This window comes from Schistocerca cancellata, chromosome 5 (genome assembly GCF_023864275.1).
Source record: "Schistocerca cancellata isolate TAMUIC-IGC-003103 chromosome 5, iqSchCanc2.1, whole genome shotgun sequence".
Lineage (NCBI taxonomy): Eukaryota > Metazoa > Arthropoda > Insecta > Orthoptera > Acrididae > Schistocerca > Schistocerca cancellata.
Genome location: NC_064630.1, coordinates 323,664,307 through 323,683,035, shown reverse-complemented (window position 1 = coordinate 323,683,035; position 18,729 = coordinate 323,664,307). Strand labels below are relative to the sequence as shown.

The window sequence follows — 18,729 nt, the reverse complement described above, 5'->3', positions numbered from 1 at the left end:
TCATTTGTAAAAGAAAACTGATACACACCTTACAACTGTAAATATCCTGAAACACACAAATTCTAGAATTACATTACTGAAAGAAATATTAGAAGCTACCAAGATTTTTTATTAATTTTTTCTGCAAATTTAAACACATTTGTGTTGAGTCTAATGAAAAGGACATTTTATTGAACTCATCTGAATCATGTAGGTCAAATCTGGTATTAAGATTGTTCACAATACACAATACAATGAACCACTGCGAATGGGCTTTAAAAAATAAACATCTTATGGCAATACACTAAATAAATTTTTGTGAAATCTTGATTACCTTCTCTCATTTATTGATACACTTTTGCACAAAACATGCTGTTAAAATACATGAACATATAAAAGCCTAAAAGGCAAAGTCAAACATGACCCGCTGATCACTTAAACAACAAATAGGGTGAGTTAGCCACTCTCGAAACAAAACAAATCCCTGTCATGGGACCTTAGGGAAGACTTAGGGGATCACAGATTATTTACCTCATACCAAAATTATCAGCCAAAACAGAATTAAGTCATAGGTATTACAATGTTTATGATCTAGCAATCAAATTGAAATCTACTGTATTGAAATTAATACACCACAAGCACTGTCCACTAATTGGTTTTCACATGGCAGTAACAAACTATGTCTCATGGGGAAACACCATGTCTGCTTTTAAGACAGCTACATATTATATCAGGAACAGAAGGGTTTTTGTCAAACTCAAGTTCCTCATTTCACCAGTCACGGATTATTTCTCTGATTTCATTAACTCATCCTTGAAATGCTGATACATCGCCTGAACAGTAATGCAGTAACATGCAAGGGAAACCCTCATAATTTTGCACGAATAACTATGAAAGATTGTATCTGTATACCATCTATGTGAGAACAAAAATCCAAAGACAGTATGCCAATACACATATTATCTCAGGCTCTACAATATATTGCAGCAAAATAGTTGTGGAACACAGTATTAAGAACAAGAGGTGTAAAAAGAAGGAAAATTAGGGTTTAGTTATAATGTGGTTATTAATAATAAGGTGAGAACTCATGCAGGACAAGGATGAATATTTATTGCATACATTACTAACTAGTGATCAAAGGGGCTAAGCTGTGGCAAGCTTATTAAATGACATTCACGCATCCTAACCATCTTTGTTTACAAGACGAAGTGACAAACCCCTCCTTAAATATTTATGCTGAATGTTTATAATCAACCCAGTCTAGCAGAGCATAGGGTAAGTAGAACTAATTATATGATATACAAACAAAATGATGAAAATGAATTTGAATTACATGTGAAAATAAGTAAAAAATACCTGAAAATTTCACATAGCCAGTCCGTTTGTCATCCATGATATCAAACAAGGTTCTCATTGCAATAACAAACTGTTTTGGTAATCCATCAAGAGTGGCTGACTGTGGCTGTGACATTTGTGATGTGATCACCTACAGATTAAATGTTAAATCAACAAATAAATCATTTTAATAGCTTACAGCTAGACGCAACAAAATAAAAACACATGGAAGTTATTTACTCAGGTTATGAAGGCAACATATTTACCAAGCATGTTACAATGAACATAATTTTAAAATCACAAAATCAATACCAAATAACTATGACATCAACATCATGTCACACGTTCTTTGAGTAATTATCTGTTTCCTAGCTTTCTGACACTCAAACATTATAGGTGCTGCTGCTTCTCACTTTGCAAGTGCTCTGATAACATAATATCCACATACAACAATCTGTATGTCACATACTAAAATCCTACAGATTCAAATACCTATCTGAAATATTCAGGACACATGAATTACACTTGTCAACCAGAGATATAAGACAAGCTGTCTATCTACCATGTGGATGAGTGTGCCATATAAAGGAATGTGAAGAAGAATGAAAGGTGTGTAACGGGTGCCAATGAATGCATGGAAAACATTGTGTTAAATGTATGAAAATAACTGTTAATATTGATTTGGGAAAAGCCAAGCTGTAAGTGAACAATAACTGGGAAAAGCATAAAGGAAATGGAGAGGCTCTTCAAACATTCATATGCTGCTGTCACAAGTTGAGGGTTATTCATAAATACCTCTCAGGTTACGGAAGATGATTGTCTGAAAACTACAAGACACACAGAAAAATGACACATATCAGCAGATACAGCATTTCTACCAAGTTCTGATTCATGATACGTGCTGTGGTGTAGTTAGACTAGGAGGTAGGGCATGTCGGACCATGAAGACGAATCATGCACACCATACCGCTACATCAAATTAGTTCATGCTTGCGGATAGGGAGCCTAATGAAGAGAGTTCCTAAGTGGGCTGCCGTTGCACGTTCCCAGACATTCGTGTCAATGAATTACATGTATATACTGACATTTGCTGTGTCACTAGTGGTGCCGATATTGAACACCTGCAATGCGAGTTACAAATCTGGAGAGATGCTCTATCCCGTGATGTGTGTTTTGCACAGTTGTCTTCTGAAAACCCCAGATGTTTTTATGAATGACACTGTATGTATCAAATATGTACAGAAGTGTGTCTATTGTGCAGTCAATATCAATGCTGTTGCCCTCACTTCTGCCAGACTCTCCATCCAACAGCAATTTCCTTCTCTTACTTCTACATCTGTCCTCATCAATTTTACATTGTCTGTTTACAGTGCGGTAACATATATGTGCTCATTTCTATTCGTTGTTATTTGTCCAGTAAGTTCTTTATTTATTGGTAATCATTCAGCCACTTTACGTGTTTTCTGATACTAATATTGACTTAAATATTCATATGTATCCAGAAGGATGTTGGTGTCCAACTGACCCAATATTTTCAACAATCTAGGAAAAGACAGATTCCTACTTACCATAAAAAAGGTACGTCAAGTTGCGGACAGGCACAATTAAAAAACACTCACATATAGCTTTCAGCCACAGCCTTCATCAGTAAAGAGAGAGACGCACACAACGTTCACACAAGCAAGCACACCTCATGCACACATGGCTGCCTACTACAGCATTGTGCCGGAATGTATGCCGGCACAAGATGCTGGTGTTGGCAGCTGTGTGCGCATGAGGTGTGCTTGCTTGTGTGAATGTTGTTTTTGTGTGTGTGTTTTTACTGATGAAGACTGTGGCCAAAAGCTATATGTGAGTGTCTTTTAATCATGCCTGTCTGCAACTTAACGGATCTTCTTTAGAATAAGTAGCAATCTATATTTTTTCCTACATTGTTGATGTTCCTACCTGGAGTTTTCATTGTTTGACCCAATATTTTGCCACACACCTTCTTGTCTCAACCCTTGCTCTGTTGCTAGCCAGCATCTCTGTTGATAATATTTGCCCCCCCCCCCCCTCCCACCCCTCCAGCTTCACCTCAACTGCCTCCTAATAGTACTGCCCCCCCCCCCACACACACACACACATTCAAACTTATGTCTGCCTGCAGTACAAATACTCCATGAATTATAATGAAATGAAATTCCCCCATAGTCTAAAACATTGTATTTAGAGAGCCATTTAAGATCAAGCTGTGAGAAAATAGCAGAGATGCTAGTGATTCAGCAAGATTTGAGACTCCATGCTTAAGTTATCGAAGGCACAACAATACTGCATACAAAGAGCTTGGTACTGGGGAAAAGAAGCAAGCACTTCTTCAGCACTTCCTCAAGAATCACAGACAGTAAATAACACTTATGATCTCGCTGGGGACTGGAATGAATGTGGTATATAGCATCAATACTAGCAAGAGAGCCCAGGTGTGATGGAATGGACCAGTTGCGAAGTATATAGACACTGGGTAACTTTTGTGGGGACGGACTGCGTAAAAGACACCTCTATTGGCCAAGGGGATCGTCGTCAACAAGATCTCAGTAAGGAAAGGGAGGGGGTAGAAGAGAGGTATAAAGGAATGAGTGACTCTCTTAACACCCTAGTACATCAGGAGCACTTGATGAAGACAAGGTATATCACTGAAACATTTTACCAGTCACCATCTGGCTGAGCACTGGTGAATACTTCAGTCATTCTTTAACTTATAATAAACTCATAGCAATTTTTACTTCAAATATGGAATTCCTGTTTATATGTAAACACAACATAACAAGAAATTCATACAGAGTGCATGAAAAATTAGTCAAGAACATCTACATCTACACCCATACTCCGCAAGCCACCTGACGGTGTGTGGCGGAGGGAACTGAGCAGGGTACACGTAGGTTACTGCAAACAGCTAAACTCATAATGTCACATACACTCATCTTCACACATATACAGCTGCAATTACACAGAACAATTATTCTTCTGATGGAAGTTGCCAACACCAGTAACCAAACACTGGACATTGTCTGTCAACATCATGATGGGATCATACACAGAAAAATGTCACTGATTGGTAAAGTGATTGAGAAAACCTGTGTTTTTCCACCCACCTGCAAAATATTGTAATTAAGTACTTTTTGATTGATTGTGGGAAATGAGTAGTGCATTTTATGTAGCTTTTGCTACAGCTTCCATTAGGTAGGTTGTCTGGACACAGTGGGCACTAGGTTACTGGTCTGTTTTTAACAACATTTGCATGTAGGGATTTTTGTTGAGGTACCACTGACATCTGTACTTTTCTTTCCCCAAGGAACCTCAGAGTATAATCTGCTCAAAGACCTCCATTGAACATGTTATGTTACACAGTACCAGGAGACCTTGGTCATTATTAACCAATTAAATGTTTTCCGCGTATGCTTCTGGAAATTTTGATGACATAAGGAAACCACTTTATGATTACAAGTGCCAATTAAGTACAATGGTACATGCTCAAATGGTGCATATCTGACGTTGACCCTTTTGCATTTAACTGTTCGCTGTAATTTATATTTGAAAATTGCCAAGATAAGTGTTTGTTAATAGGAGCAGTTTCTCTACTGGTATTGGTTTGAGAATTCAGTGCTAACCAAGCAAATCTTGTTTACAGCGAAGTCTACCATTTTACATTAGGTGACTTACACAAAACAGACAAATTTGATTAGCAAAGGGCAAACTCTGTAAGCTACTTCAGGATGTGCTCCTTGTGCAGATTCCCAGTTTTCTATGAAGTAGTTTTGATTATACATCAAGAATCAATTTAAAGTTATACCCCAGTACTTACACAAAGTATTGTGGAAGATTACTTGTGCTCAAGGTGATTGTCAACTTGATTTTGGCTTTCTTAGAATTTCCAACTACAAGGTGAAAGCTGACATATCCTTTCCATGCCCAATATCAAAATCTGTAAACTGGGACTCAAATCACACTTTTTTCACATGACACACTGAAAGCTCGGGTAAAGGCGGTTTTAGTTAGATGCAGTATTTCTCAATTTCCAAAAAGCATTTGACTCAATACTACATCTATGCTTATTATCAAAAGTATGATTGCATGGGGCATCAGCAAAATTTGTGGCTGGATTGAAGACTTTTTGGTAGGGAGGACACAGCATGTTATCTTGGATAGAGTGTCACCAACAGATGAAGAAGTAACTTTGGGTGTGCCCTAGAGAAGTGTGTTGGGACACTTGCTCTTGATGCTGTATATTAAAACCTTTCAAGAAAGAAACTGCACAAATATTCAATCAAATCTTGATAAGAATTCAAAGTAGTGCAAAGATTGGCAACTTGCTTTAAATGTTCCGAAATGTAAAACTGTGCGCTCCACAAAACGAAAAAAGTAGTATCCTTTGACAATATAATCAATGAGTCACAGTTGGAATTGGTCAACTGGGTGCAACACTTTGTACGGATATGAAATGGATTGTTTACATAGGCTCAGTCATGGGCAAAGCAAGTGGCAGCCTTCAGTTTATTGTTAGAATACGAGGGAAATGCAATCAGTCTACAAAGAGAATTGACTACAAATCACTCATGCGAGCAATTTTAGAATATTGCTGAAAAGTGCGGGACCCATACCAGACAGGGCTAAGAGGTGATACTGAATGTATATAGAGAAGGGAGCATGAATAGTCACAGGTTGTTTGACCCATGGGAGTGTGTCACAGACATGTTAAAGAAACTGAACTGGCAGACTCTTAAAGATAAGCCATAAAATATCCTAAGACAACCTGCTTACAAAGATTCATGAACCATTGTAAATGATGACACTAGGAATATACTGCAAACCACTATTTATCACTCCCAAGCTCCCCATGTGAATGGAACGGGCACAGAAACCTAGTATGGTAAAATAGGACATATCCTGTGCCACGTACTTCACAGTGGTTTGCAGAGTATATAAGTAGATTTCTTTTCTTTAAGGAAGTTTTATATATATTATGAGATATTCTTTGACTCTGTCATACACACAGAGGTCCAATTAAATGAAACAAATGCTGATACTGTGTTATTTGGGGAGGGTTACATCTATGGCATATTCCATCTCTAATTAGTGTGGTGCTACAGGTTGCTTCAAAATATTTAAAAGTTTTTCTCCTGGATATAGAAAGATTATCAGAGCCTGATGGGCCAGAATGGTGGTGCAATGTATTAGAGGACAGTGACAGTTGGGGATGGTATGCCCTCCTTTTTCACCACATGCAATGGTCATGCACAAGGGCTGTCCAATCTGTGTATGAAGTTGTATTGCAACATTTCTTCAAAGTATGCCTATGGTGCAGAAAAACAGACAGGTGCCATTTTGTTTTTCAAGGTTCACCAATTCATAGGATTTCTCCTTAACCTTCATGCTAATAATTAAACAGTAATTGAATTAAATGGTTTTTTATTCTCACAGTTAGGTAACTACAAGTAAACACAGAACTACCAAACTCAAAGCACAGTGAAAACATCAGTAATTAGATCAAACTGCCAAAGAACAAATATATGCATTTTTAAACTCCATCACAAGTCTATACTTCCCACATATTCATCTGGGATACCTGGCCACACAAAGATGGCACCATCTATCACAATTTTGTTTCCTTTTAAATTTGACATGTGCGTCTTAATCAGTAACAGTGGTAAAACGGCGAACATAACGTTCCGCAGTCTGCTTTTTGTAGAAGTGGAATAGAGTCCAAGTATCAGTTTTTGTTATACAATTAGCCTCTTCAATGTCATCACCTCTGGCATAACAACTGAAATATCATGTAAGTCTATGCTAGACTCAGAACTGATATTTCGATGCACACAATGATAACAAATGTAGTGATGTCTCTTGTATATAGTGAATTTGGACTATCGCTGACGTGAGGTGATATTTCATCGTGCCTCACAGGACAATGTTCTTGCCATTTCTGCACATCTTCCCATCAATACTCAAGGCTAGCAGAAACCTGAACAATTTCTTCTCTAGGAACATCCATTGTAATAATACATATTACAGCCTAGAATGGTAAAACGATGATAATATTAATGTTGAGCATGTTTGTCTCATTAACCTGTCACAGGAATCCAGGCATGCTGTGAGCAATCGGGGCAGACACATTGTGGCACATGGAGGTTTGGATAGGTCCTGGAAGTGTGCATGGATAGCAGAGATGGTTAAAGTGACCAATCACAATAAGCGGGAAATCCGGATTTGTGTCCTGGTCTGGCACCAATTTTCATGTCACCAATATGTATGATTTCCATGCTGAATACAGCTGATGTTAAAAATATTTGCAATCTCGACAAAAATTCCATAATAAGTCATATTTATCACAGCTGGTTTTCCCCAGACTCACTGGAAGAAAGTAATGTCTTCGGTAACGTCAACTTCACAAATAAATTTGTCCACAGTGTTTATACCACAATTCTGGCAGTCTCGCTTTGTACAGGTGATACTGTTAGGTGTGCAAACTGTTTCAACAACAAATTCATCTGCATAGCATGGAAAAAATTGTACTTGATGCACAAGTAACTGCACATTCTCATGATACGTGCACATGCAGACCTCTTGATCTTTCTCTGTCACAGGAAGTATGAGAGGTAATCAATAAGAATAAAACTTTGTAATCTGGATTTATATGTGGATATTCCCGTGTAAGTAATTTGCAGGTCTCTTTGGCCTGCATGTTGAGGTACCTTTTTGTATTAGACTCTCTTTTCACACATTTTTATGTATTTGACATCCTTTATGCTGGGAGACGTCCTGCTAATATCATCAAAGACATGACAAGCCTTAATCACATCACGGGTATCTTATCAGATCTGCCATTGGATAGTGTTTCACAAACAACTATTTCTTTTTTTGTGACAACTTGCAGTAAATTTGCTGTAGTAATACTAAACTGTTTGTTGTGTGACTTGGGCAGTGCTTTCCCCAATGCTATAGGAGAAATTTTATGAGTGTGTGAGTCTTGTTGCAGCTTTTTAAGTTCTTCTCACTCTCACTGACAACATTTCATTTCCGCAGTCCTTTTGTCTTGGTCTTCCTTTTCAGCCATTGTTGCACTACTCTTCCTCTTTTGGCGATACTCTCTGCCTCTCTCTTTCTGCTTCACTTTATTATGTTTTTCTTCTCCACCTATAAGCTTCTTTTTCCAATTATACTATATTATTTTCCCAGGTGCATGGGGCATGACCTCTAGAATTAGCCAATATTAGAAACAAGACCACATCCCAGAGTAGAAACAGACTTGCCACATGCCTAACAAAATGACACTGTCGTAATGCTACATCTCATATTTCGGAAAAAAACATAATTAGAAGAGAATCAATTGTTGAGGTAGACTTACTTGATGATGAAATTAGAGCGCATAAGTTCTCAATTCAGAAGGCACTGTTTCACAACTTTACACAGAAAAATTAGGTTAGAGTGTTAGGCATGTGATTAGAACCAAGTGTCCAAAGTGTTGGCATTCAGGCTGAATAATTTGAGCATTGTTGACAGATGATTCACAGATGCTAGGTGCAACTGTCAATAGTACCAACTTTGAAAAACAATTTCTTCTTGCTCTGTCAAGAAAAAAATTGTCACATGCCTAAAAGGAATTTTACAATTTTCATGTTTACTCTTAAACCAATCCTGACGCATGAATTTCTGGTGGTTAATTATATATTTGGAAAATACGTACAAACACCTTTGATTTCATAAGTCATTTTCACTAGTTCCTTAAAACATGAAATACACATATTTCTTCGAAAATACTGTGAAATATCTCTATCTTGGCACTATTGTTAAGTTCCACCTGTACTTATTTTTTAATAACTGCACTCCATGAATTGGGAAACTGTGATGGTTTTCATTCAGAGATGGCTTGCAATTTACCTGGTGTGTCTTGCGTATTGTGGGGTCACTGGATATATATTTTAGTAATTATGTTTTACTACTTTTATATATATTCCAAGGATTTTCTTCTCCATTGTCTCTTTGTTTCAGAAATATTCTGTATGAATACTTTAGTTGTTTCTTCACTAAAGGACAGGTGTCAGATTGACCGTAAGCTTACAGAGATTTTCCATTAAATTTGAGGAACATAAGTTGAGCTGCTTTGCATATATGAAGTATAGTAAAAATATTCCTGAAATAAATTCTATAAAAAATATTTTTGTATTTATGTCATTTTAAGTTAAATATCTATCGAAGTGCAACAATTCATGTGCTACTGCCAACATTCATACAGTTGTGACCAGTATGAATAGTGTTTCTGAGCACTGACAAGTAGCTTAATCAAATTGTTTCTTTCCATTTTTTGGACTTTCGTGACATAATATGAGCAATAGGGCCTATATGAGTCTATGACAATGCATTTCATTAGAGCAGTGGTGATTTTCACAGTTTCAGAGCTAAAGCCTGCATATAGTTGAGTATTTGGTGTTGTTACTTTCAGCCAAGTACGGGAGAGCTAGATTCTGCATAAAGTATGCTTATATGATAGGATAATGAGGCAGCACCTAAAATAAGATATGGACATACTTTTTTTTATTATTAACTATCAACAATCAGAAAACAAGTGTTAACAATAACTCAGGAGAAGGTCTCTAAATACCTTATATGTTGCTTCCTTGTTTGTGACTTATTAAGTCAAAATTGTTAAGCAAGTGAATAAACAACGAATATAGCCAGCGATATGGGATAAACCAAAATTTTGCTCAAAGAAGCTGTTCAGTTTGCACTCAGGATTTCAAAATAAATCCACTTCTATGTGGTAGTGTGCCACAACCAAGAAAAAGTGTTCAATAACGTGAAACAGTACAAGATGTTCAAAATTCCCGGAAAAAAAACAGGTGTAAGCTATAGGAAAAAATGGGTAATATACAATATACACAAAAACAAAGAGAGAATAAGAATGGAAGACCAAGAACAAAATGCTTGGTATTAAAAGGAGGTAAAACAAGAATGTGGGCTAAGTAATCTTTTGCCCCCGCTGTTTAATTTATTCATCATAAAAGCAATGACAGAAACAAAACAAAGGTTCAGGAGAGGAACTAAAGTTCAGGGTGGAAGGATATCCATGATAAGATTCCCTGACAACATTGTTAGCTTAAGTAAAAGTGAGGATGAATTACAGGACCTGTTGAACAGAATGACATTCTAATGCACACACAATTTGGACTGAAAATAAAACAAAATAAGATGAAAGTAATGAGTAGTAGCACATAAAATTAGAGATAAATTTAATATCAAATTTTTGGAACAAGAAGCAAACGAAATTAAGGAATTCTGTTGCCTTGGATGCAAGATACCACACGAAAGATGAAGCAAAGAGGACACAAAAAGCAGACTAACACAGGTAAAGAAGGCATCCCTGGTACTAGAGGGAGCTGTAGAGGATAAAAACTATAGAGCAAGCCAGAGATCAGAATATATGCAACAAATAATTGTGGGACAATGGGTGCAAGTCTACTCCGAGATGAAAAAGTTGGCACTCTACAGGAAATCAAAGTGAGTTGCCGTACTTTCTTCAAAGAAAGCATCATGACATTTGCATTAGCAATTAGACAAGACCAGGAAAAATGTAATCAGGATTGTTGGAATAGGATATAAAGTCCATTCACTGTAATCACAGTTCATAGCCAGGCTTTGCTTCATGAAATTTGCAGCTCACACAAATGTATAATATACTGTTATTGGAATTTCAGTGGCAAACAACAGAACATCAGATGTCCCACCAAACAATGAAAAAAATATATGGCACAAGTGCAATTAGACATTGGTAAAACTTTAAGAGGTTCACCATTCTTGGACAGCTCTGTTATGCAGTTGTGTACTGACCTGAATTATAACCACTAGAGCAGCTAAAACATTCTTTATATTACTCTACAACTGAGTTGGCTTTTATACCAAAATCATTCTCTATTATAATAAAGAACTTTGTAGCAACTGGAATGGCTATTCTTCAATTGATAAAATGTGACATTGTCACTGTGGAGGAAGACAATGAAGCAGGAATTCATGAGAATGATTCTTTACTACAGAATACAATAATGGTGTCCTCCTTTAAAGGAAATAGGTGATGGCTACCATGACCACATTTTTGCACTTAAATTTTCTAACACAAATGTACATTTATAATTCTAGTGAAATATCATCAATTGGTATAATACTGCAGCATCAAACGACATGTGGCCATATCAACGTTCCATGCACGTATGATGCCACCACCATAACATTGGGACTCAAAGCTGATGGGCAGTTTCGAAAGCTAAAGCTGAGCCAGTCACATTTATCAAATTTATTACAATAACACACTATCTATGCAAGAAAAAATTGAGATTATTACACACAGAGAAGTGGCTGGGACTGATTCACCATTGACCAGAAAGACTCAAATATGATTTACATTTTTCCAGCACAAATCTGTGAAACATGCATCTGAGTCTGTTTACTTCATCCTGTAAAAGCCAACCAACAGATGTATAGTGGCAAACTATTGAGGTATCCAGCAATTCTCTTCTCAATGTACCTCACACGATGGGCAGGGTATTTACATTCAATTCACTGATTATATTTTTAGCATCAAACAAGAATCCATACTAAATATGACTCACATACTGAAAATACCTTTACAACTATCATTTCCCTCATTTTAAATTTGCATTTCTTAAATATAGTTTGAAGACACTCAGGTCTCCTACTGAGATAACTGAAGTCTGGCCTGGTATTTGGATAGCAAACCTCATTTCTAAATGTCTGTCCAGCATGATTATCTGATATGCACCTGCCACTGCAATGAGTTCACTCACCACTGACACCTGAGTTTCCTCTTCTGCTCAAGCAATAGTATTTTCAAAATCACGTGTAGGGGTAAACTATGCCAGAACCTACTAAAAATAGGCAGATGGTTGAGATACAATGTAATTATGTGCTAGTCATTTGTCTGCTAACATGTTTTGATTACTGTACCCAATAGTTGTTTTTAAAGCTACACACTGGAGAAATATAATTGGTCATCTCTGGCAAGTTCCACTAATAAATTTTATATTGGCGTGGCCTAAATTTGTGTGTTCCAAGGTTACACCAACTTTTTTTGCTTCATGTGATTGTATCACAAAGTCCGCATAATGATGCAAGTATATCAGCAAAGGACTTGGAAGAGCAGCTGAATGGAATGGACAGTGTCTTGAAAGTAGGATATAAGATGAACATCAACAAAAGCAAAATGAGGATAATGGAATGTAGTCGAATTAAGTCGGGTGATGCTGAGGGAATTAGATTATGAAATGAGACACTTAAAGTAGTAAAGGGGTTCTGCTATTTGGGCAGCAAAATAACTGATGATGATCGAAGTAGAGAGGATATAAAATGTAGACTGGCAATGGCAAGGAAAGCGTTTCTGAAGAAGAGAAATCTGTTAACATCGAGTATTGATTTAAGTGTCAGGAAGTCATTTCTGAAAGTATTTGTATGGAGTGTATGGAAGTGAAACATGGATGATAAATAGTTTGGACAAGAAGAGAATAGAAGCTTTCGAAATGTGGTGCTACAGAAGAATACTGAAGATTAGATGGGTAGATCACATAACTAATGAGGAAGTATTGAATAGGATTGGGGAGAAGAGAAGTTTGTGGCACAGCTTGACCAGAAGAAGGGATCGGTTGGTAGGACATGTTCTGAGGCATCAAGGGATCACAAATTTAGTATTGGAAGGCAGCATGCAGGGTAAAAATCGTACAGGGAGACCAAGAAATGAATACACTAAGCAGATTCAGAAGGATGTAGGTTGCAGTAGGTAGTGGGAGATGAAGAAGCTTGCACAGGATAGAGTAGCATGGAGAGCTGCATCAAACCAGTCTCAGGACTGAAGACCACAACAACAACATATTGGCTTGAACTTAGCTGAGTCTGGAGGTTTTAACTCAAGTCACTTCATAAATTGGTTCGGCACATACAGATCACCCATTAGCTTCTTAGTGGCATGTTTTATTAAATAATGGAGTTCCAAGCAATCTGAAAGAAAAACGGTTACTAACAGTAAAATCAATTGGAAGAGAGCCGTCTGTGGCTATAAACGGTGTCAGTACCGTGACATCACCGATGTTCGCTGCCGGAAATAACTTATTTGTTTTTCAGTTGCTATTATATAGATTAAAGTTATTTCCAAGAAATCTACAATCCAAACATTTGAAGTTTCGGTAAGCGCTCTGAATGGTTTTGCTGCTTTCATTATTCTATTTAATGCTCTTCGCCGGAACACACTTTTGTAACCAAATAAGTACTTTTAACTAGCAAATCCCGTAGTCAAAGCTGCATACACGTCGGTTCATGTTAGCCCATAACTTTTATAATTCTTTTACCTTGAAACATGATTAATCCTGGATCTTCTAAAACAGGTACACACGGTAAATTAGAAATAACAGCTAAATTTTGATTGTAAAGGAGTCTAACGCGAAGGAGAACACCTCGAGATAATAACCATTGATTTACATACCTTGTTTACAAATTTCACCAGTAACAACACACTCAAACCTACACAACAAATAATCCACAACACAAAAAGAAATAAACTTAAAAAAGTGACACGCAGAGCCGCCAACATGAACGAGATATACTATGTATTACGCCTCCAATTTAGCATGAAATTTCCCGTAGCTATCAAATCATCCTAAATTACGATGATCTTCTGAAGTGGAGTCACTAAAATTGTGGAGCAGTTTTTAAATATATAGGAAATAGTAGAAAATGACTCTGTCATTAATGACTGTGCGGTTTCCAACGAAATCTGAATAATTTTCAATTTAAAAGGTGTGAGCAAATGATTTACTTGTAAGAGTTTGCTGTTATTTCGGAAAATTAGCGTCTCAGATTTGAAAATAATTTTCTGCTTATTTTTCTTTTCTTTTTTTGCGTTTCCAAGTAAAAAGTACCTCATTCGTTCAATAGATGGCAATGTGTCAACAATGATGTGTTATGGCTGCCGTGAAGGCTATTCGATGTTCTGCGTAGGATTTAACGAGGTATTGGTGCTATGTTGTCGTTATTAAAAGCTAGTTGCCGATGCAAATCCCGTGGAGTATAATCATTTTTTGAAGTTTATTGTTGTCTGGCTATAGGGAATTAGTAATTTCGGGTTACATCAGTTATCCTCTGGTGGTAGCAGAAACAGTGACACTAAGCTTAAAGTCATGAATCCTTCCCTCAGTAAACTGTTGAACAGCAGTTCAGGAGGCTGATGCTAAAGTAGTCATTATAGTGACAATAGAACTTACGTTTCAAAAATTATTTGAAGATGTGACAACTATAGAAGACGAAAATATCGAATCAGAAAGAGAAACGCTTTTCGTACTATTGAGTGGAAGTGAATATGTTGAACTAGTTTTGTGTTAACATTTTCGAAGTTTAAAGTGGTGTTTGCTGATGCACAACAACCTGATGGGAAGTTGATGTTTGTTAAGTGTATCGTATTTGTTGTTATGACAACAACAGGTTTATGAAGAAGGTATTTTAGCATTTGTCACAACTGAACTTACAGATTTAATGTTAGGATAAAGTATAGTGGGTTAGTGATCGGTAATGATTGTGCTGATTTGGTAATAAATTACCTAAGATCAGTGTATTATTTTGGTTTTTAGCTTCAGAGTTATGTCACTTTGTAATTTGCTTTATCCATAACATATCAACATTTCTGTGTATAAAGCTAATCGAACAGACTTTCTTCCCCTGGCTTTCAGTAAAATTCGACTGTACTTCAAGGTTTACTTTACAGTTCCTCGAGACGTCGGAAAAGAAAGCTTTCCGTAATGTCTTACCACATAGACATATGGTGAATTTGTCAAAGTTTAGAAGAGCGAAAGGAAAATAACAACAAAAACTAAACAAACAACAATTAATGTGTAGTCCTCAGTAATACTAGCAGGCAGAGCATCTACAGTTTTATGAGGGGGCGAACTAGGCAATTTTAATTATGTAGGTTAGTTTCATTCATGAACTGTAAAGTAAACACAAAAAATAATAATGAATAGTACCATAAATCATGTTTGTGTTGGGCCAATTAACAACGTTTTGCATGTTTGTAATGTATTATTTTAAAAGCAACTATATTTTTTGCTGTTTTTATATTCAATCTTCAGTAATGCTTTGAAGTGGAAGTCTGTTCCTCATGTATTAAATAGCTTATAGGATGTCATTTTCACTACTCTGATTCTAAAATCCATATTGAAGATCGTAACAACAATATTGGTTGTTCCTGTAGAAGAATTTAATGCTTTAACGTAACATTAATATTGTTGTTACTCCTATAGAAGAATTAAATGATTTATCTCAGTTTTATAGAGGAAGAATGTGATACTATGAACTGTTCCTCTGCACTGGCATATGCATGCAAAAAGAATTCTGGGAGTTAATTTTAGTTATTATATTGTAGTTTATGTGGAGTGATCTACTTTGATAAGTTGTTACAGTAGTTTGTGGCATTGTTCATCTCATTCATCATAAGCAGGCATTGTTTGATTACGTTTTATTTCTCATTGTATAAGTATGTGGTTCATGACATCCATTTTCTGAAGTACAGAATCACAAATACCTTCATTATCCCTCATAGTTGTGGTGGTTGGTATTACTTCATACCTTGTTACATAGACCAAGAACATGGTGTTTATTTATTGTTCACACACTGCACAGATTCATTTCAGCATTGACATCTGAATGTGGAATATTTTAAATGTGTAGTTGAATGCCAGATATCAAGTAAGTACTCATTTCTATCAAGTAAGCCAGAAACAAACACAATAATACTTGTTTAGTATATTTATATGTGAAAAGTGAAATAAGGGACACAGTGGCAGGTCAGGTGTTATACTACTAAGCTGATGGTGGTGTATAGCCTACAGGGTGTCTCAAAAATCTTTAGGGGCAGGTTCGGTACACTAAAATGAGAAATGTCTTGTAAACAAGGGCTCTAAAGTGCAGACCTTAAATGATAGGAGAACTTGTTGCTCTTTACTCCGATGGAACATATTTCTCCTACTGCAAGCTCTTTGCTTTTCATGGTCTGGGATTAGGCAGTATGGACCAAAACAAAAAAAAGTTCTGTTAAATATGGGCTGTAAGATGCATACCTTACGAGCCATGAGCTTATTTTCAATAGAAGAGATTTTTTCGTGCTATTGTAGATGAACACGTGTGCTCGTAGCTCTTAAAGTATGCATTTTAGACATCTTCCTCCCAAAATAAGGAAATCAAAGATCTTGCAGTGGAAGAGGTCCATTTCAGAAACTTTTTACTTATTTCTTTATAAGGAACCTGTCCCTAAAGTTTGTGGGGGTGGGGGGAGACGACACCCCCTGCGTATTACTGTAATGCACATACAGATTACATAATTAAGTGACAATAACCAAATAGTAATTGTTCATTCTAAGAAGACTTTCAACTGAATGAGTGATGGGATTATGTAATTAGTTAACATGTTCCCTGGATCACTTTGCAAGATAGATTGTAATGATTGTGGAATTAGTCATTTTACATTCACATCTCAAATTACATTGTACATAGAGTTACATTCAAACATTTCTAAGTTTTTTCTACAAAACAGAAAAAAAGTATACAGATGAGTTAATAATTCGTACCCACCATCTTTTCCACTTTACAGTAATGGAAATTATTTTGTGGAATAGAGGGAGTTGTCAAGAAGAAGCTTTCTCAGTTTGTTTTCAAATTTTATTTTGCTGTCTGTCAGGCATTTTATATCAATGGGTTAATGATCAAAAACAATTTTATTTCAGCATTGTGCACCTCTTTTTGTGCTAAACACAACCTTAATGTAGAGTAATGAATGTCATTTTTCCTTTCAGTATTGTAATTGTGTACATCGTTGTTCATTTTGAAATGTAGTGGTTTGTTTATAACAGACTTCTTGAGGGAATAAATATACTGTGAAGTCCGAATTCGCAACTCCTGAAAAAGATGTTTATAAGTTCATTGTTGTTGATCACTACGTATTATTCTTACAGCACGTTTTTGTGCAATGAACACTTTCTTTCTTAATGATGAGTTACCTCAGAACATTATTCTATATGACACTATTGAAAGAAAATATGTCAACTTAATGACTTGACTTTCCCCAAGATTTGCATGATTCTAAGTGGAAGCACATGCATAGAAGTGGAGAGAGGCCAGGGTTAGACATATCAGCAGTGTCGAAATATTACAGATGGAACCCATTCTCATCTGGACAAGGAGGGAGATCGAAGGCAAAGTAGAAAACTGCAACTCACTTAGTCACGCTCCTTGTATAGGACTGAAGAGACATCAGAGTTAGTTGTTTTAGGAATTCCTAATTTTGTCCCAATTTAAATTCTTGTCAATATAGACTTGTAAGAATTTTGAAGTGCCCATTGGATTTAATGTTTCCTCACCTGCTTGCTACACTTATCATTGGTGTAGTACCTCTAGATATGCATAACTGAATATGTTGTCTTTTTAAAACTGAGGCTGAGAACATTTGCAGAAAACCAGTCAGTGACACTTTTAAGAACTTTGATTAGCACTTTTTCTGCTTCTATATGAATTCTTGAATTGATTACAATGCTAGTATCATCTGCAAAAGAACTTATACTGCTTGTTATATACTAGGCAGAAGGTTGTTTATATACACGAGGAACATAGTGGACCTTAGATTGAACCTTGGGGAACCCCACAATTGATTTCTCCCCAGTCAGAATTATGTCCCTGGAGTATATTTCATGAATTACTGAGTACAACTTCCTGCACTCTTTTTATTAGATATGGCATTATCCATTGGTTGGCTAGACTGTCAGTCCTGCAAAACATCAATTTAGCGAGGAGAATATTGTGACTCGCACAGTCAAATGCCTTAGGAACATTGCAGAAAATACCAACTGGTGCCTTTTCATTATATAATGCTTTTAAAATCTTGTGAGTGAACATGTAAATGGCATTCTCAGTAGAGCAAGAATTATGAAACCCAAACAGTGATTCACTAAGGATACTATTGTTGCTAAGGTGAGATACTGTTCTAGGATATACCACATTCTCAAAAAGTTTGGAGAATGATGTCAGCAGTGATTCGAGTCGGTAGTTAGTTACATCCCTCTTATTACCTTTCTTAAGGAAGGGTTTAACAGTAGCTTATTTCAGTCTCTCTGGAAAAATGCCTTGAGTTAATGATGCATAACATATTTCAGATAAGACTGGGCTTATTACGTGGGAACATATCTTTAGTATTCTGGTGGAAACACCATCAAAACCAGGTAAGATTTTATTATTGAGAGACTGTGTAATTTTCTTAATTTTGGAAGGAGAATTGGTGATACATACATGACTGAATTTTATGAAAGCTACATTTTCAACATACAGCTGTGATTTTAGTCT

General features: G+C 36.4%; 2 protein-coding genes across 2 annotated transcripts in view; one reads left to right on the top strand and one right to left on the bottom strand.

Moving 5' to 3' along the window:
- The window catches only part of LOC126188894 (suppressor APC domain-containing protein 2), a 121,283-nt gene extending 107,381 nt beyond the window's left edge, over positions 1-13,902 (bottom strand). Inside the window, exons 1-2 of the mRNA XM_049930582.1 lie at positions 13,832-13,902; positions 1,336-1,465 (exon numbers count right to left, since the gene is read on the bottom strand). Coding sequence (XP_049786539.1) covers positions 1,336-1,450 — 115 coding nt within the window. The 5' untranslated portion in view covers positions 1,451-1,465; positions 13,832-13,902. The remainder of the gene's footprint in view (positions 1-1,335; positions 1,466-13,831) is intronic.
- A 385-nt stretch (positions 13,903-14,287) lies between these two features.
- Positions 14,288-18,729, top strand: part of LOC126187451 (roquin-1) — a 279,093-nt gene continuing 274,651 nt past the window's right edge. The window contains exon 1 of the mRNA XM_049928539.1: positions 14,288-14,357. The gene's annotated coding sequence lies outside the window, so the exon portion shown is untranslated. The remainder of the gene's footprint in view (positions 14,358-18,729) is intronic.